We start from the raw sequence: 25,776 nt of genomic DNA on the forward strand, positions 1-25,776 counted from the left end.
TAGCATTGTATTTATACAGCCCCCTTACTTGAAATGTTTTGAAGTGCTTTAGGGAATGAATTAATGTTTGGGGTGCAGTGGTTATTCAGGAAGTCCATCCAGGTAGTTCTAGGTCAGCAACATTCACATGCAGCGGTGAGGTAAATAATTAGATAGTTGCCCATTTGATTGTGCTGGTTGGGGACAACATATTCATCTGTTTTGCAATATGGCTGTGGCATCTTAACTGTATCTTAAGAACTAAGTTTTATTCATTCATGGGATGTGGGCATCGCTGTTATGGCCAGCACTTATGACCCATCCCTAATTGCCCTTGAGAAGGTAACGATGAACCACCGCCTTGAATACAACTGAGTAGCTTGCCAGGCCATTTCCGAGGGTTAAGAGTCAGCCAAATTGCTGTGGGGCGGGAGTCATGTATCGGTCTTCCCTAAAGGACAGTATTGTATTGTGACCTAGATGAGTTTTCACACCAATCCGGTAGTTACATGGTCACCATGGGACTAGCATTTTTATTCCAGATTTTATTTCATTAATTGAATTCAAATTTCCCAGATGCTGTGATAGGATTCAAACTCGTGTCTCTGGATTATTAATCAGGCATCTGGATTGTTAGTCCAGTAACATAAGCATTATGCTACTGTACCCCCATGATACCCCACGTTATTGCACACTTACTTTGTAGGTTATTGCAGGAGTATAGTGTATGAAGAATCAGGTGCTGGAGAGCATTACAACATTATAGTTCAGTTTGGCTGTGTGAATCGTGTCGACAGGTTTTTTTTGTTGCTAATTACTTCCCAGTTCACCTGAAGATATTGACCTTTGAGCCTAGATGCTGATTGTTCATTGGTCTGTTCAACTACAGAAGCCATCATAATTGAACCCCATCACTTCTTTGCCTGATTCCCAACCATGGATACTTCACAGCGGCAGTTGGTGGGGATCATTATCCTTTTTGAAACTTTTGAGTTTTTTCTCCAGGAGCCCAAGGGCACTGAGATTAGCTAAGTGCTTAGATCAGGACCTGAGATGATCTAGCCTGTATGTTCAGTTACAGAGTGCTGTTGCCAGCTGAGAATTGGTAGTACAATTTATTTTTTGAACCCTGTAATAATAATTCGGCCTCTGTTTTATTTTAAGTATTTCCCATGAAATGATGACAGATTCTTTGCAGGCGAAGGTCATGGGAAGGCTTGTCTCTGTGGTAGTTGGCATGATCGTTGGTGACTGAAGCTGCCAATCCTTGGTCTGTTCATGAAATAAGTGTACAGTTAAAGCCATGAATCTTGCACCAATTTAAACTGTGTTGCTCTCACTCGAAGGCTTAAGTTGCCTACATTTCATGACAAATGCTGTACTTGACTCTCAGTTTTCACTGCTTTTTTATAAAAATTGTTCCTATCTTTCTGTCTTGCTTGTTTAGATCAGATTCCAGGAACTAATGTCTGTGAGCTTGCTCCCCTTTGCAGCAGAATGTCGCCCCCAGTTTATGTGCATACAATTCTGCAACTTGGCTAAGTGAGCGGGAGTTAATGTAAATGCTGGGTGCTGACCTACAGAGCCCGAGTCCGATCAAAATAACCGTCATGAATATATATATATATGAATATGAATAGGAAGGGAATAGAGGGATATGGGCCCTGGAAGTGCAGAAGGTGTTAGTTTCGGCAGGCATCAAGATCAGCGCAGGCTTGGAGGGCCGAATGGCCTGTTCCTGTGCTGTACTGTTCTTTGTTCTTTGTCAGTGCAAAAATGGAATTGGTATTTGCTGTTTCATTCAGATTACAAAAAAAACGAATAGGCTTCCAAAATGAATCCCACTTCTTGGAGCTTGCATCTACCTTCTTTAAGTGATGGAAGTTGGCAGAAATGCTCGCCATATGTGCACCATCTTGGTACAAAGATTCCATCTGCTGTTACTGAACTTTTACACCTCTGTGAATGTGTCACAAGGTGACGCTGTCCTAGCTGTGACACGCTTACACTGAAGGTTGGTTTCTGTGCCTTGCTACTAATCCATTTATAGTTACTGTTAAATTGCCGAAATCACATCAGAAGACATTTGTAAACTGCTTGTGAATTTTAGGCTCCCGATCAATCCCTGGATTTTTTTTTATTGGTATACATCTGTTTGCATAGAATCATACAGCACAGAAACACTATTGTGCATATGCTGGCTTTTTGAAAGCAATATCCAATAAGGGCCATTCCCCTGCTCTTTCCCCATGGCCCTGCAATGTTTCCATTTCAGCTGGTGGGGCAGACACGCCAGACGGTATCTAACAATAATGTCCTGTAGTGTTAATTGTGGTCAGGTAGATATTATGCTGGAATGTTGTACTCTGTAATATAGAATGTAGCTGGGTTTGCTTTTTGAGGCTACAAGGTACAATAGTGCTCCTAATGAATGATAGGTTTGATTGGGCCATGGAAGAGAATTCTCGCTTTTTGACTGACAGGTCAGTTATGAATTTGTAAAGATTGTAGAACTGATATGTTGGGGAGGGAGCTAAAATACAAATCTTTTTAAGATTCTACTGTAGGTACAAGAAAGAGACAAGAGTGCATGATCCTTACGGCAAGAATCTGGGTTTCAATTTTAGTTTTAAGTTGCTACTATGTGCTGTAGTTATTTAGAGGGTAGAAGTGAGGGTGAAGTCAACTGTGGGTAGAAGAATAATATATTAATAATATCTCTCCACAGATGCTGCCAGACCTGCTGAGCATTTTCAGCATTTCTTGTTTTTATCTCAGATTTCCAGCATCTGCAGTGTTTTGCTTTTATTTTGTAGGTAGAATAAATTTGCCTAGCGCAGACGAAGGCTGCAGCCTTCAATTAAAAACTATAATAAATGTACCAAAGGCAATTCAGTGGATAAATTTAATAATGCAAAATATGTTTTTGATTTAATCTTTTTTAGTTCATCTTTATTTTGAATATTAGAAATTTAAGTAACTTGGGCAAATGGTGATGAAAAATAATTTCAGAAAACATGAACAACTGTAACAACCTGGGAAGGTGGTGGCGTAGTGGTAACGTCACTGGACTAGTAATCTAGAACCCAGGTCAATGCTCTGGGGACACAGTTCGAATCCCAGCACGGCAGATGGTAAAATTTGAGTTCAATTAATAAATCTGGAATTAAAAGCTAGTCTAATGGTGGCCATGAAACCATTGTCGATTGTTGTAAAAATCAATCTGATTCACTAGTGTCCATACATGGTCAGGCCTACATGTGACTCCGGACTCTCAGCAATGTCCTTTTAAATGCCCTCTGAAATGGCCTAGCAAGCCACTCGGTTCAAGGCAATTAGCGATGGGGCAATAAATGCTGGCCGAGTAGAACGAGAGTGAGATCAATCAGTATATTGGGTAATGCTGAGTATGGTTTTAAATGCATGTTGATTTTGGGAGGAAGGGAAGACTCGGGATGGGGGATTACAGTTTTAAGGTCCTGGGAGGGTTGAGGAGATGGTGTGAAGAGTCTCTTTTTATTAATGCAGTGAGGATAGAGGGAGGACAAATGGAGTATTGGAAAAATGAGAGAAAAGTTAACAGGAACAGAGAATATTGACCAAATTTCCATTTTGTTATTTCAGGTTGTAGCTATGTAGCAATGGTGGAGCAAATTAGCCAAATAAACCCTGTGAGGACAACATGGAGCTTCATTCAGGCTGAAACGAACGCATTCCCGCAGGGAAATTGCTAATGGTGTTAACACTTTGCTGCTGAAAAGTGCCTGCGGGGGTGGGTGGGTGGGTGGAAGGAAGGAAGGAAGGAAGAAAGGAAAAAGAAAGCTTAAACCATCACCATGACATCCTCATCTCTTCGGAGACAGATGAAAAACATTGTGAACAATTACTCTGAAGCAGAGATAAAAGTCCGAGAGGCCACGTCGAACGATCCGTGGGGCCCCTCAAGTTCGCTGATGGCGGAAATCTCCGACTTGACGTACAATGTGGTGGCTTTCTCAGAGATCATGAGCATGATTTGGAAGCGCCTGAACGACCATGGGAAGAACTGGCGCCATGTGTACAAGGCTCTGATGTTGATGGACTACTTGATCAAGACGGGCTCTGAGCGCGTGGCACAACAGTGCAAGGAAAATGTCTTTGCCATTCAGACACTGAAGGACTTTCAGTATATTGATCGAGATGGAAGGGACCAGGGTAATAAATCTCATATTTGTAATTTTTTTTTGCACTAAAATATATCAGGTCTTGCGGATGGAAAATGTTTCAACCTGTGAAGAACCTAATTGTGCAGATCAGATGGACCCATGTGGGATCCCCAGTTTTTACTGCGTTAGTTGATAGAGGTGTTGCCATTGGCCTCACCGTTTCTGGGCTAGAGTGAGGAAAATCCAGATTATGTAGGTCTGTGTCTGTTGGAAAGTGTGCATGGCTGGTTAAACAAGTCACCACCTTGGTTGCGACAGCCTTCACAGCACTCGGTGTAGGTGACCAGGTGCCAGAAAGCTGGTGGTGCAGTATCCCAGTGAGTAGGCAGTGTTAGGGATGGATGAGAAGTAGGGAGGCAGGCAAAGAGGAGAATGAGAGTTTAGATTTTCCCTGTAACACATGTCCGGCCATGCTTGGATCACATTCTCAGATGAAGACCTGAGTGTGTGGATGTCTTCTCAGCCTTAATGATTGCTGCTTTGTAGTGGGTGTTTCAGATACTTTTTTTAATCTATCAAAAACTTGATGCAATTCGGAGTTCGTGACCCAAATTCTGAAGTGCTTCCATTTTAAAATGTCAAGTTTACACTTTTGAAAGCTCCCTTTCAGGCCTCATCTTTTTAAAAAACTTGGCAGAGACCTGTGTGAGAAGACTGTTCTTGGAAATACTTTGCCTGTCTGCTATTAAAAGATCCCAAGTGCACAAATTTTAAATAGCACAGGCACAGCCAATCTTTTGGTGGCTTGAGTGAGACCTGATAAAACTCAGTGTAATTGTGGCTGTGAGGTGTCAGTGGTGGGGATCAAACCAGTGGCCACAGCTTTGTGAAGGGACCTGTTAATACTAAACTGCTGCTGTCAGGTCAGTTTGTTTAACTAATTTCTGCTTTCTTTAATAAAGAAAATCCAATCCCAAAGTTGTATCATGTTAAAAGTGGAAACAACCTAACTTGGGTAGGAGCAAGGAGCAGGAAGAGGAGTTTTAATTGACACCATGATACCTGTTTCAGAATCACTCAAGATTGAACATAGGAGTTGCAAGTCAATTTGAAAAAACACTGTCCGTCTCGTTCACCTTCTATTGTCCTGGTAGTCACACAATACAATGATCATGGAGTTGTTGACTAATCACAGTGATCAATCTCTATCAATTAGTCGACAACAAAGCCAGACATGAGGTGAGGAAAACTCCCAGAGATGGAGAGCTTTGGTAACCGTGGCTCTAAAGGCACCTGTTCCTTCCAAGCTACAATCGTCGCACGTTATGTCCCAAATTATGCACGTACTGTGATGTATACAGATGTATACTGTGTGTCCCAAAATATTGTTTTCTGAAAGAAGCCTGTCTGATTTGCATCGATGCTAACTGCTTCCACCATCTCCTTTGGGAGTCGCTCATCACACGTGTGCCTAGACAGCGAGTGTCAGCGGGATCTTTAGCTGCAAAGGGCAAAATGCTGATCCTGATCAGTCCTTGCTCCCAATTAACTTTCACTTCCTGATTAATGTTCGGAGTGACGCCCCAACTGTTCTTTTTCCCCGTCTAAGGCTGATAATAGTGCTCCCTATACTCTGCTGGCTGACTCAACAGAGAATGAGCTTTGTACATCTTTTGTCTCGATACTTCGTGTTATTTTGGATAAGGTTTTGAACCGTGCGTACAGATGCTGTCAGAGATGCGATGTCGGGGGACCTGCAGATCAGTCTTTTTGAAACACCTCAATGTGCATCCATTGAATGGCTTATAGCATAAGCTTGCGAGCACATCCAAAATGTAACGGACACAACCATGTCCCGCTTCCCCTACTGCAGCAGCCATCCTGTGACATTGCCAATTAATGTTAAATTCAAGGCTGTGGGTTGGTGGTGGAGGGGAAGGAAAGAGTCAAAAGATGGAAGGGCAATTAATCAGCAACAACTTGTATTTTTATCACTCCTTTTAACATTGTAAAACATCCTAAGGCAATTCACAGGTGTATAGGAAATAGGAGCAGAAGTAGGCCACTCGACCAATCAAGTCTGCCGTGCCATTCAAACAAATCATGGCTGATCATCTACCTCTATGCCATTTTTCCCCACTATCCTCATATCCCTTGATGTCGTTAGTATTCAGAAGTCTATTGATTTTTGTCTTGAACATGCTCAATGATTGAGCTGCCACAGCCCTCTGGGATAGAGAATTCCACAGATTCACCACCCTCTAAGTATAGAAATTCCTCCTCATTTCAGTCTTAAATGGCCTGCACCTTATTCTGAGACTGTGTCCCCTTGTTCTAGACTCACCAGCCAGAGGAAACATCCTATCCTCATCTACCCTGTCACGCCCTGTAAGAAATTTGTAAGTTTCAATGAGATCATCTGTCATTCTTCGAAACTCTAAAGAATACAGGCCCGGTTTCTGTAATCTCTCAAAACAATCCTACCATTCCAGGGATTAGTTTGATCAAACAAAAATTGACACTGAGCCAAAGAAGGAGAAATTAAAGGTTTGGTTAAAGAGTTAGATTTTAAGGAGCATCTTAAATTAGGAGAAAGATGGAGAGGTTTAGGGAAGGAATTCTGGAGCTTGGAAGCTTGACAACTGAACCCCTGCCCACCAGCGGATCAGAAATCCTCCAGGCGCTTACCCATTGTCTCTCGAGACAAGGAGGCCAAAGAAGAAGAAGATTCTGACCTTGAAGAGTTCAGATGATGGGTGCAAACTGTTTGTGCTACCATCCTGGATTATACTCTTGTTTTTCTAATCTGGTTTATATACCTGATAGCTATTCAGTTATTTGACACATTAAAAGCACTGATCATAAAGTAGAAGATTTCTCGCACCGTGTAGTAGAGCCTTTGCTATCCATTTTAGTATTTCAACAGCTTGCAATTGTTAGTCACTGAGCTGAACTAATCAGTTGTCACATCTTTACAGCTCCTTCTGAATTCATTTGTATAATCGATGTTTCTCACCATTATACCCCCATCTTGCAGTCAGCTGAAGCTGAGGTTCTTGGCTGTATTAAATTCATCTTGGTATTTGCCTGTAGACTCGCAGGGACCAGATTCAGACTGTCTAAACTCATTGCTGCTAAGATCTCAAACAAGCTTTTTTTTCTTTGCTAACTTTCTTCCTCCTTCCATCTGCTGATCTCTCTCTTACTGGGGTATGTGGCCATAACATTAGAAGCCTGTCTCTCTAGTATTTTAGCTAACTTAGCATCTAACTGCATCTTAAACTCCTCTAATGTCTTTGATTCTAAATACGAGCCCACCTTTTAAATCTACTGGGCATTAAGATAAATGACCAGTTTAAGGTGCTTTGATGGTGTTGGATGTTGATCGGGACACTGGGAGAACACCCTGATCTTCCAATCACGCCGTGGGATCGTTTACATCCACCTGAGCAGGGGGACAAGGCACTTAGTTTAATGTTTCATCCGAAGGGCTGCTCCTCTGACATTGCAGAACCGTTGGCCTAGATTGTTGGCTAAAGTCAGGTGAGGGTTGAATATGTAACCTTTTCATTTAGAGGTAAGTGTGCTCTACTGACACTAATGCTTTGAGGCTAGGTGGAACTGCTGGCCCCATTCAGATGCTTGTAGCTATGTATGCTTCCTGTACTGTGTTCCAGCTGACAGAGAGCTGCTTTTACGCACACCTTTTTATAAATTGTCTTGAAGCAAATTCCTGAGGCTTGAAAGTTACAGGAAGTTCTGGTTACATTCAGTTACATTGATGGGATAGTGTTTTCTTCTTGTGGGCCAGCTGAGTCCTTTTTGTAAGCTCCACCAATGTGAAGTGCAGTCATAACCATTGCAATTGATTCTCTCCAAACCAGGCATCAATGTGCGGGAGAAATCAAAACAGCTTATTGCATTACTGAAGGATGACGAGAGACTTCGGGTCGAGCGCAGTCATGCATTGAAGACAAAAGAGCGGATGTCGAGTGTGACGACTGCAGTGGGCAGCAATAACCAGATCATGTTTGGGCGTGGCTCCAGCCACCCAAACCTGTCCACGAGCCAGTCAGACGAGTGTGGCAAAGTGGGTGGGTCACCTGCTTCCTACCATGGCTGTAAGTGTTCAAGTTGCACTAATTTGTGTGTAACCTCACAGGCTGATTTTTGAAACCTCACCTCTAGCCTAACCTGTAGTATTTGGATTCAGTTCCTTCTAGTACAACGTTGTCCTGTAGAAATTAACTAGCCCCAGGTGTGACTATGGCGACCATGTTTTAGCCACATGCACCTCACAATGTAGATAAATATACTTCACGCATGTATATTTACTTAGACATCTCCCGCCATTCAGTAACCAAGGAAGCACTCACAATGATCAAAAAATGCTCTGGTTTCATCTTACCATTTTACCAACAAATGCACAAAAATGTTAAATTTCATATGAATACGCCGTGCGAATGTAAGTATTGATATCTTGACCACAGAGTGGGTACAGACCAGTGTTTTAAGGTTTAAATTATGAGGACAGTTTGCATAAAGTTGGTGTGTATTCCCTTAAGTATGGAAAGATCGATGGGTGATCTAATCAAAGTGTTTAAAATGATAGAAGTGTTGTCCAGGAAGTTGGAATAGTTGTGTATTATCAAATTGTTGCAGTGCCCTGGATTTGCAGGTTGGAGGCATTAGTAATATCTCAGGTAGCGTAGCCTAATGTAGATGGAGAGACTGGACTGTCCTTGCAATGAAACCTGTCTGTTACACACTTCTCTGTGTCCACAGCAACTTCACCGAAGATTTCCTCCGAGCTGGAGCAGACGCGGCCTCAGACCAGTGGCGAAGAGGAGCTGCAGTTACAGTTGGCGCTGGCCATGAGTCGAGAAGAGGCTGAACAGGTACCCAGGTGGTGCTAGGGCTGGGAAAACAGGTATCTTTCAGTCCAGGGCCAGGTTTTCTTCATGTACTGCTCCCAATTCATCAATATTGTGCTGAGGTAACAAGTAAACTGAGGGTTGGTGGAATTAAAGTGGATTTGTGATTTTTCTTACCATGCTGTTGGAGGACCCTGATTAAATCTTCCCGATTATACTTAGTTCATGTCAGTGGAATTGAATGTTATATATCAATAATGTACATTCGCAGACAAAAGTAGCAAAAGTAGAAATATGCAGCTGGCTGCTTGGCATCTGAAGGAGCAAAACCAGTTAATATGTAGACTCCACTTGTAGTAGTACGATTCCATGAGCATTAGCAGTTCCATTACCTTGTCCAGATGTTCCTTACTCAGGCGGGGAGACCTGTAGTGAGTGCCAACTGAAAGGCAGGCAGGCGGTTGATGGCGATACCGGTCCTGTCTTCTGCCTCCCCCGTCCACTTACAGCAAGGGCCATTGGCGAATCAACCCAAAATCAGCTGCACTGAGGCTGATTGTAGTGTTCCAGTTGAATTGACTAACTAGACCAACAGTGGAATTGGGGACCATTCTGGTTTGTGTGGCTCAGCCATTAATCTTTATTTCAAGCTGCCAGCATTTTGTCTTTTTTTCTTTTGAGGTTATGATATGTTTTAAAACTTACTCCTGACATGTTTTTTGCTCAAATCTTTCTGAATTGTGAAGAATAATCCTACAGAGGCAAGAATGTGACTGTATGTGATGGGACGGGGAGACAATTGAAAAGGACAGGGGAAAGTGGACAAAAGAGAGGCCAGGCTGAGGCTGGAGTTCCTTTTCCAGTCAACTTCTGTTTCCCTCCCAGAGAGAAAAGTGAAAAAAGCTCCGAGTACAGCAGGTCCACCAGCATCTGCAAGATAAGGGGATGGTTAACATTTTGGGGAGAAACTCTTCAATATTCCTCTCTTGGACACTGACCAGCTGTGCGATTCTAGTCCTTTTTCTGTTATTTGATCCTTATGCCTACTGCTACCACATTCATCCCTGTGCTAGGCGGAACTTTGAAGTTTCACCGCCTTACATGTTTGAAGTTTAAAAAATAGCTTGTTTATTACAGTCCCAGATGTAGATCACAATGAATCGCTGAAGCCATTCATTGTGCAGTAACATAATGCACTCTGTTAAATTATTGTAGGAGCTGGATTGATTTCAATCACTTGACGTTTTTGGGGAAAACATTTCTGATTGGAAAAAATATTTCTGGTTAATCTCTCTAGCGAGACCTGTTGTTAGTGCCCACAGTGGGCAATCGGGCTCTTTCCTGGGATCGCAAGGAGCAGAAGAGGAGCCAGTACAGGTTTGTTGTGGTGTAAAATGTTCAGTGACATTCTTGGTATTTTCTTCCTTGCCTATAGATTTTCAAAAGTGCCACCACAGCTGGCAGCCAGCCAAGAAACGCTGTGATGACCCTGGGTGCACAGGTAGGACTGTTTAGTACTTATGAATAAAACAGGGAAGAATATTTAAGTTCCAAGTCTATATACATATCCATCCACTCAATAACGCACAGGCATTGCACTTTGCCCTAGGTGCAGACTTATCTTAAAATGCTGTTTTTTAAATGCTTCTGAGCTGCAACCTAAGACTGAACAGCATATTCTAATCTGCGGGTTTCCTGCAACAAACAACCATTAACCACAGCCTGCAGTCACTTGAGTTTAGTTATAATAGTTTATGGCCTTTAAAGAGAAAGGTCACCTTAAACATGGCTGCACTTCAGGAACAGAATAATGCATTTTATGATATAAGATGGGCAATGTCGTGGGAGATCTGCTGTACGTCATTTCTTGCGTGCTTGTTGAGCTTTTACTCTGATGGAAAGACAATCTCCCACTCCTGTTGCATATTCTGCTTAAGCTATATGTAAAAGTGAGACATGCTATGTGATTCTTGCACACTATGTTCAGCCCAGGATAGTTTTATGAAACTTTTCATGATGTGATCAGTTGTTCTGATGCAGTTGAGGAGAGCTGATGCTGGAATTGGCTTAGTTTTCCTGTCAGCATCCAGTATTAGCATAATCCACTCGCCCATTGGGTGAGTGGGGGGAGCGGTAAAATTGAGAGGGAGGCTCTGGGAGGCCTTCCCGGCCCGCCTCCGCCTCCGCCCCACTTTACACGGGCTGCTGCGGGGTGGGGGGAGGGTGAGAAATGGGCTGCCTGCCCCAGGCCAATCAAGGCCCTTAAGTAGCCACTTAAGGGTCCTTCGCCCGCCTCCATGGGTATTTTACCCGTGGCAAGTGGGCGTCTAGTAGACATGAAAGGCCACCCAGTGATACCTGGTGGCCTCTCAGCACACCAGGGGATTGTGGGGGGGAGGTGATCCCTCACAATCGGGCACAGGGTGCCTGATTGAGGCCTGCCCCACTTCCCCAACCACCCCCAGGACCCGAGATGCCCCCCCCACCCCCCCTTCCCCCAAAACAACACCTCGCCTCGCCGGGTGGCGACCGATTCCGTTGGCAAGGCAACCCCATCTTAGCTTCAGTCCCGGCTCCATGTCCTTGACTGGGCTGCAGTCCCAGCAGTGGCCGCCGCTCCCAGTGACGCTGCTGGCCCGCTGATTGGCCAGCAGCTCAATGAGGTGGGACTACTTTCCTTGAGCGGGTGGAAGTCCCGCCTCTGAACAATTAAAGCCCGGGGACCTATAAAATGCAGGTCGGTTCCCCGGGCTGGGTGGATGCGGGTTCGCCACCGACTTTTACGTCGGTGGCCAGCTTCCCGTCCGCCCGGTGTAAAATCCAGCCCAATGTCTTTATTCTGTGCCACAAAAGTGTTTGCATGCCAAGGCTTAACATTTAACCCTGAGGTGTAGTAAGTCATTAACTTAAGAATACATGGGATCCTCACCATTCCCTTCCCTTTGGAGGTGGGAAGTAATCTGGCAGATGAATGCAAACAAGCTAAAATTACTGTTCAGATTTATGCACAGATGAAATGTTATACAGAAACAGACAGCAAGATACTAATCCAGTACAATAAATAACTTTGCAATCTGTTCATGAAAAAAAAATACACACCAAGAGAGTGTCTGAAATCCCTTGAAGCTTTTTCCAGCAAATTCTGGGCGGGGGTTTGGGGATGGGGGTGGCATGGCTTCTCGTGAGAGTTATGTGACCACAGTTTCTTGTCAACATGTACTGTTGATGAGATGAAAAAGGAACTGAATCCTGAGGGTCTGTGGGATAAAAGTTGTCTTTTTCTTAGAAGTTATGAGGGAAGGGTAGTGAAATCTCATCTTTTCAGCCTTGAGCGGAAGTGCCTGAGAGGCAGTTTTAGTAAAGTTTATACAAGGTAGTGAAGAGAAAAAGTAAAATGGGAATATTACAATAAATTGCAAGAGAAGTACAAGGGGAGCAGGTTCAAACTAGTATGTTAAATTTAGATTAAAAATGCAAATGCTGGAAGTACACAAGGCCAGCTAGCAGCTAAGCAGAAGACTGACAAGTTAATGTTTCTGGAGTGTAATCCTTCATCATAGGATAAATTCTGGTCTAATATAGAGAAATTGTTCGTCCCAGAGAGAATGAAAGACATGGAGGAAAAACTGCAGATGTGAAACTGTTGGATGATACAATTCTGGGTGGAGTGGGCAGTCTTTCTGGAAGAATGAATTTGGATTTGCACTATAGGGATTCCTCATCCAGAGCTACCATGCAAATTTTTTCAGTCGTTCAACGCTGGGAGTGATTCCCATTTTTAACTCTTGTGTGGAATTTATTTATTAATGGGATGTGGCATCACTGGCAAGGCCAGCATTTATTGCCCATTAATAATTACCCTTGACAAGGTGATGGTGAGCTGTCTTGAACCGCTGCAGTCCGTGTGATGTAAGTATACCCACAATGCTATTGGGGAGGCAGGATTTTGACCTAGCCACAGTGAAGGAACGGGCGATATTTTTCCAAGTTAGGATGGTGTGTGACTTGGAGGGGAATTTGCAGGTAGTGGTGGTCCCAAGCGTCTGCTGCCCTTGTTCTAGGTGGTAGAGATCATGGGTTTGGAAGGTACTGTCACAGAGGTCTTGGTGAGTTGCTGCAGTGCATCTTTTGGATGGTACATACTGCAGCCCAGTTCCACCTGTACGCCCACAAACATTAGCATTCCAAGTTGTCGCTCCAGGATATCTATGCAAAGTATTTGCATTTTCCTACAGAGATTGTGACTTTTAAGCAGTCAGTCAATGGTAAGTAATGCATGAATGAAACTCCATCATAATTGCTTCTCTTGTTCCTGATCTCTGCCATAAGAGTTAACTGGACATTTCTGTGGTGCTCCTGTGATGGCCTTTGTCAATCTATGACCTGGCATAAACTGCACAGAGACAGGTCATTCGGCCCAATTGTATGTCCAAGTCGTCTGTGTTGTGTTTTGGCGCCTTGTCCTCGTTCATGTACGTAATGGAAAGATTGGAATGAAATACCTGCATGTTCATGCTGTAAGGCAGGGGAACAGATCAGACCTCTGCTGAATCCAGCATCTTCCCAGCCAAAGCCTGGTCCATAGAAGTTGCAAGCAGTTCCAGCTGTCTGTTGCTCATCTCCCAAGAATTTGGATGTCACTTGATCTACCTTGCAGGCCTCCCAATCCATCCTGTGCAGGCTGTTGTGACTCCAGTGTTGCACTGGAGCAGTGAGAGAATGTGTGGGGCCAGCACAAGTAATTCAGAATCCTCAGGAGCCTTTAGGTACAGACTGCTGGGGGAGTGGGTGAAGCTGTCGGGGAGGAGAGGGGACGATGAGCAGGAGAGGATTATCCTAAATATCTTGAGTTACTAGCTAGGAAATGAGTGAATTGTCTAACTTCCCAGTTTCCCACTTAAACCTTCTCCCTGACCAGTAGCTGAAGAAGGCTGGGATGATTCCCGATAACGAGGAAAGTGACCTAATTATCCTGCAGTTGTTACCTGAAGGTGGAAGTAAGGAAAGCTGCATTGTATAAGGCCTGACTGACAATGGAAGGAATAACTCGGTTAGTAGTGAGATTTGGATACAACTCCGGGCAGGTTTTCATCATCATGTTTGGTCAGTGTTCTGATTTTCAGTTGTTCTTTCATTATTGTGTCAGAGTTTCATTTTCAGTCATAAACTGTACAATAAACTACATTAACTTGTATAGTCAGTGGGATTGTTGCTTACTGCTTGACCTCGGACTTGGATACCAGCTTACAACCTGGTCCCCTAGGGAGTTCCGCTGTGGTACCCCTCATTGTTAGAATGATAACTGTTGGTGTACAGATGGCCATCTCAGTCTCTCCAGGTGACTTACCGTGTGAATCTATTTCAACAAATAATATGAATGCTGAATATTCACTATTCCACCGTAGGAAAATTGCTTGCTTTAATGATTTTGATTTGTTAAATTGAGGACGAGTGTACTTTTACTGAGCTCTGCTGCCATGTTGGGAAGTATATAATTCACAAATGTTTTGGTTATGTGCCAAATGCACTGTAGATTTAGCACATGGAGTTTGGCAGAGGCTGGGTTTTATTTCTGCTGCGTATTTAGTTGGTCAGCGACTGGACTAATTTTTCCCCCCACTCGGTGTCACTAGCACAGTTTGTGAAATCGTTCCAGAGGCAGAAAACCAAACGACATGTTTCAGGTTTTGTACCAGGAAGTGATCTTGTATTGCTTACAAGGTGTTTAATTTTGTTAAGACAGATGTAACAACTACCTAGACTTGTAATTAATTCTTGCTGTCATTGGAAGGTGAGGTTGAAGTCTACAAAGCTGCACCTGGGCTGCGGCAAATCAAACTGAATCTTGCCCTTTTTTTTTCTCCCGTTTTCCACCCCTAAGTACTTGTATCTCAGCACTGAGATCTATCACCCCAAATTACCTGTTTACCTTTTATTACGGTTTGGGAATTGGGTTTAGAAATACAGTAAGATATTTTCTGAGCATTGTACTCTGCTGCTAAACCACTCGGTACCAGGCTGCAGCTCATCCTGGACTGATGTTTGCCTTTATTCCACTGGCATAGGCCATTCGTCATGTGCAGATCTAGCCAGTGACAGTCAGCAGTGTGGGTTTGGCAGAGGCTGGGTTTTATTTCTGCTGTGTGTTTAGTTCGTCAGCGACTGGACTAATTTTTCAGTGGGATCTGATCGTTTCCTGGCCCAGTGCTACACCCTTTCCAGCAAGCGTGTCTGAGTAGCCATTAGGAGTGGGAGGCCTGAGTAACTTATTTACCATTTCCCATCCCTAGCCCACTACCACTGACAGTAAGTTCTAGTGCTCTGAAATGAAGCTTTGAGTGAGACTGACTGACTCAACACACACCAAGGACTTTCTTTTGGTCTGCAAAACTTGGTACCCAACCAGAGCTCTGATTGGTAAATCTGATTCTTGTCTTTGGATTGGTCTGTGCAGGATGAACAACGTCGCCGTGGAGAAGACCTGCGTCTACAACTAGCGTTGGAAGAGAGCCGACAGAAGCTGCAGATGCCGAACGTGGGTCCCCACAAAACCGAGGTACGGCCAGGAACCATCTTTCTGACCATTCCTTTTAGTGATTTGTTACAACTATCTCAACTGTGGCACGTGTCATGGAATATAGGAACAGGAGTAGGCCATTCAGCCCATCGACCCTGCTCCGCCGTTCAATATGATCATGGCTGATCGTCCATTTCAATGCCTTTTTCCCACACTATCCTCATATCCCCTTTATGTCATTTGTATTTAGAAATCTGTCAATCTCTGCTTTAAACACTGACAGTCAATGACTGAGCTTCCACAGCCCTCTGGGGTAGAGAATTCCAAAGATTCACAACCCTCTGAGTAACGAAATTGCTCCTCATCTCTCTCCTAAGTGGCTTCCCCCTTAATTTGAAATTGTGTCCCCTGGTTCTAGACTCCCCAACCAGGGGAAAAATCTTAGCTGCATCTACCCTGCCTATCCCTTTCAGTATTTTGTAAGTTTCAATGAGATCACCTCTCATTCTTCAAAATGCTAGAGAATAGAGGCCCAGTTTCCCCAATCTCTCTCCATAAGACAGTCCGCCATCCCGGGAACTCGTCTGGTAAACCTTCGTTGCACTCCCTCTATGACAATAATATCCTTCCTAAGGTAAGGAGACCAAAACTGCACACAGTACTCCAAGTGAGATTCTATACAATTGAAGCAAGACTTCACTACTCTTGTACTCAAATCCTCTTGTGATAAAGGCTAACATACCATTAGCCTTCTTAATTGCTTGCTGCACCAGCATGTTAGCTTTCAGTGACTTATTGACAAGGACACCCAAGTCTCTTTGTACATCTACACTTTCTAATCTCTTACCATTTAAGAAATACACTGCACATCTGTTTCTCATGCCAAAGTGGATAACCTCACATTTTTCCACATTATATTCCATCTGCCACGTACTTGCCCACTCACCAAGTCTGTCTAAATCCCCTTGAAGCCACTTTGCATCTTCCTCACAATACACATTCCCACCTAGTTTTGTGTCATCCGCGAACTTGGAAATACTACATTTGGTCCCCACATGAATATCATTAATATATATTGTGAACAGCTGGGTCTCGAGCACTGATCCCTGTGGTACCCACTAGTCACAGCCTGCCGACGCGAGAATGATCCCGTTTATTCCTACTCTCTGTTTTCTGCCTGTTAACCAATCCTTAATCCATGCCAGTATATTACCTCCTATCCCATGTGCTTTAATTTTGCTAACTTAACGTCTTGTGGGGGACCCTTTCAAAAGTCTTTTGAAAATCCAAGTATACCATGTCCACCAACTCCCCTTTATCAATTCTGTTAGTAACATCCTCAAAAAACCCTTAAACAGGTTCGTCAAATGTGAGTTCCCATTCATAAATCCATGTTGACTATGCCCAATCAGATCATTATTATCCAAGTGTCCATTTATCACATCCTTTAGAATAGATTCTCGCATTTTCCCAATGACTGATGTAAGGCTAACAGGTCTGTAATTCCCCATTTTCTCTCCCTCCCTTAAATAGTGGGGTGACATTTGTGACATTCCAATCTGCAGGAACTGCTCCAGAATCTATAGAATTTTGGAAGATGATCACCAATGCATCCACCATCTCCATAGCTACCTCTTTCAACACTCTGGGATGTAGAATATCATGTCCTGGGGACTTATCAGCTTTCAGTCCCATTAATTTCTCCAATACAACCTTACTAATACTAATTTCCTTCAATTCCTCATTCCCCCTAATCCCTGGGATCTCTAATTCTGAGAGATTTCTTGTATCTTCCTCAGTGAAGTAATCATTTAGCTTCTCTGCCATTTCTCTATTCCCCATAGTGGACCCACATTTGTCTTAGCCAAAAATTTCTTTTTTATGTACCTGTAGAAGCTTTTACAGTCCGTTTTTATATTTTTTGCTAGCTTACATTCACATTCTATTCTGTCTAGTCCTTTAGCTACTGGGTAGCTGGGAAGACATTGGAATGATAATTGCATTAAACACAATATTGCTGTGTCGCAGAGTTAATCATGCAGCAATTGCAGCAACTGTTCTAGGTCAGTGACCTTCCACCAACTGTCATGCAGTAGTGTGACAAGTTAAATCTGTTTTTGATAGTCTGGGCACCAAGAGAACTCTCTGCCCTTTGGCCGATGCCACGGGATCTTTAACAAGTAGAGTAAGTAGATAGGACACCTCTGACAGTACAGCACTCTCTCAGTACTGTGCTGAAGTGCCACAATAGATTCTATGCTGGAGAGGGTCATAAATCCACACTGACCCAAATGTAAACAGCACTGAAAGGTTTTTGATATGGAATTGCTTCATTATTGAAGGAAGTTTAAAGATGAAAATGAGACTTTATGCACGCAGTGTCGCAGGGGTTTCAGTGAAGTGTGACGATGGGTGAAGTTTTTGAACTATATGTTCAGTGACATAGAATTTATAGCACAGAATCAGGCCATTCAGCCCAGCTGGTCTATGCTAGTGTTTATGCTGCACCAAGCCTGTGTTGTACACATAAATCAGGACCAACTGTAGTCTTCAGCTGAGCTGGGGTTGGACAATAAAGGGTAATTAGACCAGAACACACAGATGTAATTCAGTCCTTAATTTAAAAGCCGGACATTTTGTACTTATTTTTGTGTCATACCTGGATTTCGCGTTCTTTATAGTTAAATAGCAAAACTCTCAGCAGTTTGGGAGGCAGAGCAGGTTGGAGTTGAGGAGTTTCACCTCAGAACAGGCTGAGGAGCTGAGAGACTGGAAACTGAGGTACTATAGCGGTGTCACTGACTCGAAGATGTAATTCCATTATACATGGGACCAGGAATTTATAATGGTTACAAAGACATGACTCTAAGGACAGGCAGGGAAAAAGCTTAAAAGTTTAAGAATCATCTAGATAAGTTAAATATGTGTTCTTTTGTGGTCTACTTTTACAGACCGCTTTGCTGGATCTGACAGACTCCACACCATCTCCCCTGACACACAAACCTGATCCCTGGGGAACACCATTGCCATCAGCGTCCACTGCCAAACCTGACCCATGGGCAGCTGTGTCCCGTCCAGTGTCCACTGATCCTTGGAAGCAGATGGGTAAGATCTGTTGGGGTTGTTTTGACTTGTGCCTGTTTGCTTTTGCATGTGACGACACCTGTGCTGAGTCACCGAATAATCTGTAACCAGAAAATCCTGATAGCTTGGTTAGTAACTGTAATGTCTAGTGTTAAACTAAATCACATGATCAGTAAGGGTTCATTGCTGAGCCAGCAGATCTTGGCTGAAGGGGCAGTAGTGGGAGTGTTACAATGGGCCTGATTGTTTCTGGATGGTGGTGGGGGTGGTGGGGGGGGGGGGGGAGAGCAGAATCAGCTCCTGCTCTGGCTTTGTTGTGATTCTTGGCACTGTTGGCTTGCCTGCCTCCCTTTACTAGTGTGTGAATTGCCACTTGCGGCAGCGCTAGGGCATCGGAGAGAGGCTGGGAATAGTACCCCAGTGTGACATGGTGCTTTCAAAGGAGAGAGGAAGGATAATGGTCGCTGGGTCAGAATTTCAACATAATTTTAGCAGACAGGACTACATTGGGGAATACTGTATTCACGGTGTTCTTTATTCCTGAACTTGCCTGTCCAAAAGGTAAGACCTATAAAATGTTCTACTCCCGACTGTTGAAGAACCTCATTTCTGGATTGGAAGCTCTGGCTTTGGTAATGGCATTATGGAAGTCTTTGTTTCCATGTGGGTTCAGTCATTTTGAGGAGGAAGCACTGTTTATCTTGACTGCCTTTAAATGCTGCAGTTGTGATCAGCATAATTTATGGAGCGATGGCCTGTGGAACAATGGATGTTCTTAATTGGAGAGGAAATGCCTCCAGGTACAATTTGTTGTCCCGATGAGCCATCACCGAGGCTGGGCAGCAGCTGCACCAGGCAGATCAAAGTGACTGGCAATGCTCGAGGCTTAAACCGGTCAGCGTCTGCTCGGGTACTGAAGAGCTGAGGGTGGCTCAGCTGCACGACCAACTTGTGACAAACTGGGTGCCAATGCCCTTATCCCGCCAAGCTCCCTCAACACTCCAGGCTGTGTCCTGAGGATCAGGAGGCACTGTTCATCTTTTGACATTGCACTGAACGCACACCCAAGGTTATTTAAGCTGCTGAAGATTTTTTAATTCTGACGTGTATATCTGTCCTGCATGGAGGCAATGCTATCTGAGAATCTAGAGTTTAGTGGAAACCCCCTATCAAGACTAAACTCTGTATAGAATATCTTGAGTAGTGCCATGGCATCTTTAATCTCCACTTAAACCACCAGAATAGTGTCACCCAGCACTGCATCAGTCAATGCTATGTGTTCAACACTCCATTGTTTTACTGCTGGAGTACTGCATTATTGCCTGTGGCGACCGGGCTGTTGTGATAGTAAAATTGGCTGTTAAAGATCCAGTGCACTATTTTTATAGCTGGAGATTCTCCCATTGTCCTGGTCAATCAACCACCACGACCACCGGGAAATGGATTGACTGGTTGTTCATTTATTTCCTTGCAATTTGTGGGTGGTGGTGTAGGTAACCTGGTTCCTACATTGCAGTGATTGAATTGCACAGAGACGCTTGAGATATGAGGAGATCTTCATAAAAAACAATCGCCTTGAGAGGATATATTAATGGTTGTCTCTGCGGCCCATGTCACATGCACAATTTGTCATTTTTAACCCAGTCTATTTGCAGTGACAGCAGGTGCCCTGGATATAACAGCTAATGACTGAAAATGTCTCTTGATTTAATTGGCCTTGCAAGCTCTGCTCAGTCATCCTCCATTTTGGTGTAATTTGTTCCCACGACTAATGGTTCTTGACGGTTGTTGCTTGAGTTGAGCTGAAAGCCTTTTTACTTCTCGAGTCTGTACATTGAAGAGCTAATCCTTCTTGCAGCAGGTTCCAGACTGGCTGCCGCTTCCTCTGATCCGTGGGGATCATCTAGCCGTCCCTCGGGAGAACAAAAACCAAGGAACGCAGACCCTTGGGGCTCGGTTGCAGCAGCAGCATCTGACCGAGATCCCTGGGCTCCGACCTCTCCTGCAGGTAAGGTGTGATCGAGGTGTGTACAGAACACTGGAGAGGAAAATTCCTGTTGACTAAACTCGATTCATGTTTTTAAAAAATTTAACATGAACTTGACTTGAGTTTTTTTTTTTGTATGGAGGTTTGGTTTTGGAACTGACAGTTACAGCTTTTTATTTTTGTAGTATATGGAATTTAGAAGAGTGAGAGGTGACTTGATTGAAACATATACGATCCTGAGGGGCCTTGACAGGCTGAATGTGGAAAGGATGTTTCCTCTTGTGGGAGAATCTTGTGGGAAGGGGTCACTGTTTAAAAATAAGGGGTCGCCCATTTAAGACAGAGATGAGGAGAAATTTTTTCTCTGAGGGTGGTGAGTCTTTGGAATTCTCTTCCTCAAAAGGAGGTGGAAGCAGAGTCTTTGAATATTTTTAAGGCAGAGGTAGATAGATTCTTGATGAGCAAAGGGGTGAAAGGTTATCGGGGGAAGGTGGAAATGTGGAGTAATCAGTTCAGCCATGAACTTATTGAATGGCAGAGTAGGCTCGAAGGGCCGAGTGGCCTACTCCTGCTCCTAATTCATATGTTCGTATGTAGGGACGTGTCTGCAGGGTGTATGCTGACAGTCTGCTGCTTATCTTGTGCAGGCAGCAGAGAGGGAAGATCTAGCACCCTTTCGTAATCCAATACAACATTTTGTGAATGCTTTGAAGGGTAAGATTTATGTCAACTGGCTGTTCATTCAGCTATTCAGAAAAGAGTAGGGAGCTCTTCTGCCCTGTTCCCATATCTTTCCTCAATCATGGAAAGAATTGCATTTATTTAGCAGCTTTCACAACCTCAGGACGTCCCAAAGCGCTTTTCACAGCCAATTAAGTACTTTTGAAGTGTCGTCACTGTTGTCATGTAAGGAAACCAACCAGCCAACACTACCTGTAATGGATTAATTGGTCAGTCATCTAATGCTATTTGTGGGATCTTGCTGTGTTCAAAACAACAGCTACAACTTATATTTATATAGCGCCTTTAATGTAATATGTTATAAGGTACTTCACAGGAATATTATAAAACAAAGTACGACACTGAGCCACAAAAGAAAATATTAGGCCAGGTGACCAAAAGCTTGGTCAAAGAGGTAGGTTTTAAGGAGTGTCTTAAAGGAGGAGAGAGGGGCGGAGAGGTCTAGGGAGGGTGTTCCAGAGCCTGAGGCCTAGACAACTGAAGTCGCGACCACCAATGGAGGAGCAGTTAAAATCAGGGATGCTTAAGAGGCCAGAATTAGAGGAGGGCTGGAGGACATTACAGAGATGGGAGGGGTGAGCGGGGCCATGGAAAGATTTGAAAACAAGGATGAGAATTTTAAACTCAAGACTTTGCTTGACCGAGAGCCAATATAGGTCAGTAAGCATAGAGTTGATGGGTGAATGGGACTTGATGCGAGTTAACATAGAAACCTAGAAAATAGGAGCAGGAGTAGGCCATTCGGCCCTTCGAGCCTGCACTGCCATTCAATACGATCATGGCTGATTGTCCAAACTCAGTAACCTGTTGCCGCTTTCTCCCTGTATCCCTTGATTCCTTTAGCCCTAAGAACTATATCTAACTCTTTCTTGAATATATTTAATGATTTGGCCTCAACTACTTTTCTGTGGAAGAGAACTCCACAGGTTCACAAATCTCTGAGTGAAGAAATCCCTCCTCATCTCAGTCCTAAATGGCTTACCCCTTATCCTTAGATTGTGACCCCTGGTCCTGGACTCCCCCGCCATCGGGAACATCCTTCCTGCATCTAGTCTGTCCAATCCTGTTAGAATTTTGTAGGTTTCTATGAGATCCTCTCTCATTCTTCTAAACTCTAGCGAATACAAGCCTAATCAACCCAATCTCTCTTCATACGTCAGTCCTGCCATCCCAGGAATCAGTCTGGTGAACCTTCGCTGCACTCCCTCCATAGCAAGAACATCCTCCTTCAGATAAGGAGACCACAACTGCACACAATACTCCAGATGTGGTCTCACCAAGGCCTTGTATAATTGTAGCAAGACATCCTTGCTCCTGTACTCAAATCCTCTCGCTATGAAGGCCAACATACCATTTGCTACACCTGCATGCTTACTTTCAGCGACTGGTACTCAAGGACACCCAGGTCTCGCTGCAACTCGCATCAAGTCCCATTCACCCATCACCCCTTTCCCAATCTATCGCCGTTCAGATAATCTGACTCTCTGTTTTTGCCACCGAAGTGGATAACCTCACATTTATCCACATTATACTGCAACTGCCATGCATTTGCCCACTCACTCAACCTGTCCAAATCACACTGGAGCTTCTTCTGCATCCTCCTCACAGCTCACACTCCCACCCAGCTTTGTGTCATCTGCAAACTTGGAAATATTACATTTAATTCCCTCATCTATATCATTAATATATATTGTGAATAGCTGGGGTCCTAGCACCGATCCCTGTAGTACCCCACTAGTCACTGCCTGCCACTCGGAAAAAGACCCGTTTATTCCTACTCTTTGCTTTCTGTCTGCCAACCAGTTCTCTATCCATTTCAGTACCTTACCCCCAATCTCATGCGCTTTAATTTTACACGCTAATCTCTTATGTGGGACCTTATTGAAAGCCTTCTGAAAGTTCAAATACACCACATCCACTGGTTTTCCCTTATCTATTCTACTAGTTACATCCTCAAAAAATTCCAGTAGATTTGCCAAGCATGATTTCCCTTTCATAAATCCATGTTGACTTTGTCCGATCATGTCATTGTTTTCCAAGTGCTCTGCTATTACATCTTTTATAATGGACTCTAGCATTTTCCCCACTACTGATGTCAGACCAACCTGTCTGTAATTCCCTGTTTTCTCTCTGCCTCCTTTTTTAAATAGTGGGGTTACATTAGCTACCCTCCAATCCGTTGGAACTGTTCCAGAGTCAATAGAATTTTGAAAAATGACCAGCAATGCATCTACTATTTCAAGGGCCGCTTCCTTAAGTACTCTGGGATGTAGATTATCAGGCCCTGGGGATTTATCGGCCTTCAATCCCATCAATTTCCTTAACACCATTTCTCTACTAATACTGATTTCATACAGTTTCTCCTTCTCACTAGACCCTATGTTCCCCAACATTTCTGGGAGGTAATTTCTTTCCTCCTTTGTGGAGACTGAACCAAAGTATGTATTTAATTGGTCTGCCATTTCTTTGTCCCCATTATAAATTCCCCCGTTTCAGACTGTAAGGGACCCACGTTTGTCTTCACTAATCTTTTTCTCTTCACATATCTATAGAAGCTTTTACAGTCAGTTTTTATGTTCTCTGCAAGCTTATTCTTATACTCTATTTTCCCCTACTTAATCAATCCCTTTGTCGTCCTTTGCTGAATTCTAAACTGCTTCCAATCCTCAGGTTTGCTGCTTGTTCTGGCCATTTTGTATTTCTCCTCCTATCCCTAATTTCTTTTGTAAGCCACAGTTGAGCGACCCTTTCTGTTTAATTTTTGCACCAGACAGGAATGAACAATTGTTGTAATTCATCCATGCGCTCTTTAAATGCTAGTTATTGCCTATTGACTGTCAACACTTTAAGTAACATCATTCCCCAATCTATCATAGCCAACTCGCGCATCATACCTTCATAGTTTCCTTTATTTAGATTCAGGACCCTAGTCTCGGAATCAACTGTCTCACTCTGCATCTTAATAAATTCTATCATGTTATGGTCGCTCTTCCCCAAGGGACCCCGCACAACAAGATTGTTCACTAATCCTTTCTCATTACACAATACCCAGATGGCCTGTTCTCTAGTTGGTTCCTCAACGTATTGGCCCAAAAAAAACCATCACTTACGCACTCCAGGAATTCCTCCTCTACAGTATTGCTAATTTGGTTTACCCAATCTATATGTAGATTAAGATCACCCATAATTACAGTTGCCCCTTATTGCACGCGTCTCTAATTTCTTGTTTAATGCTGTTTGGGGGTCTATATACAACATCCACCAATGTTTTCTGCCCCTCGGTGTTTCTTAGCTCCACCCATACTGATTCCACATCAGGATTCTCTGAGCTAATATCCTTCCTCACTATTATATTGATTTCCTCTTTTAGTAACAGCGCTACTCCACCTCCTTTCCCTTTTTGCCTGTCCTTCCTAAATATTGAATACCCCTGGATGTTCAGTTCCTATCCTTGGTCACCCTGCAGACATGTCTCTGTAATTGCAACTATATCGTATCCATTTAATCTATTTGCGTGGTTAATTCGCCTACCTTATTGTGAATACTCTGCACATTGAGACACAATGCCTTTAGGCTTGTCTTTTTAACATTCTTAGTCATCTTCGTCTTATTTCACACTATGGCCCTATTTGTTTCTTGTCCTTGATTTCTATGCCTTCCATTTTTGCCTTTTTGTTTCCTGTCTTTCATTTCTATCCTTGTTTCCTCCTCAGTCTCTCCGCTCAGGTTCCCATTCTAGTTTAATTCCTCCCCAACAGCACTAGCAAACGCCCCTGTGAGGACATCGGTTCCAGTCCTGTCTGGGTGTAACCCGTCCCGCTTGTACAGGTCCCACCTTCCCCAGAACTGGTCCTGATGTTCCAGGAATCTAAATCCCTCCCTCCTACATCATTTCTCCAGCCACACATTCATCTGGTCTATTCTCCTGTTCCTATACTCACTAACACGTGGTACAGGAAGTAATCCTGAGATTACTACCTTTGAGGTCCTGCTTTTTAATTAAGACTGCACTTTAAAGCAGTTCATTTGCATGTGAAGCGTTTTGGGTTGCTGTAATATTTGCGAGTTTTCCCCCTTAATTAGAAGGCGCATTTTTCTCTTCCCATTCCTATGCCAGTTGTGGCTGAGCTTATCTCCCATCCATAAGTGTTGCTCCACAATCCATTTTTTTTTTGATATGACTATATTCAGTCCTGGGATGCTGTTGTCAACTGACGAAGCTACGTTGCTGTGGGTCTGGAGTCGCATATCGGCCCAGACCGGATAAGAACGGCAGGTTTCCTTCCCTAAAGGACATGAGTGAACCAGTTGGGTTTTTACAACCGACAGCTTCATGGTCACTTTTACTGATCCCAGCTTTTATTTATTTCCCAATTTTTCTTCAAACTGAAAATAATTTCTCAAAACTGCGATGGTGGTATTTGAGCTCACATTCTCTGGATTACTAGT

General features: G+C 43.5%; 1 protein-coding gene across 2 annotated transcripts in view; it reads left to right on the top strand.

Moving 5' to 3' along the window:
* The first annotated feature begins 3,779 nt into the window (after positions 1–3,779).
* The window catches only part of LOC137353477 (epsin-2-like), a 29,038-nt gene continuing 7,041 nt past the window's right edge, over positions 3,780–25,776 (top strand). Inside the window, exons 1-7 of one of the 2 annotated variants that reach the window (XM_068019803.1) lie at positions 3,780–4,173; positions 8,009–8,245; positions 8,910–9,022; positions 10,434–10,499; positions 15,453–15,554; positions 18,467–18,620; positions 20,458–20,607. In XM_068019803.1, coding sequence (XP_067875904.1) covers positions 3,816–4,173; positions 8,009–8,245; positions 8,910–9,022; positions 10,434–10,499; positions 15,453–15,554; positions 18,467–18,620; positions 20,458–20,607 — 1,180 coding nt within the window. In that variant the 5' untranslated portion in view covers positions 3,780–3,815. The remainder of the gene's footprint in view (positions 4,174–8,008; positions 8,246–8,909; positions 9,023–10,433; positions 10,500–15,452; positions 15,555–18,466; positions 18,621–20,457; positions 20,608–25,776) is intronic. The other variant, XM_068019804.1, reaches the window with a different exon arrangement.

This window comes from Heterodontus francisci, chromosome 41 (genome assembly GCF_036365525.1).
Source record: "Heterodontus francisci isolate sHetFra1 chromosome 41, sHetFra1.hap1, whole genome shotgun sequence".
Lineage (NCBI taxonomy): Eukaryota > Metazoa > Chordata > Chondrichthyes > Heterodontiformes > Heterodontidae > Heterodontus > Heterodontus francisci.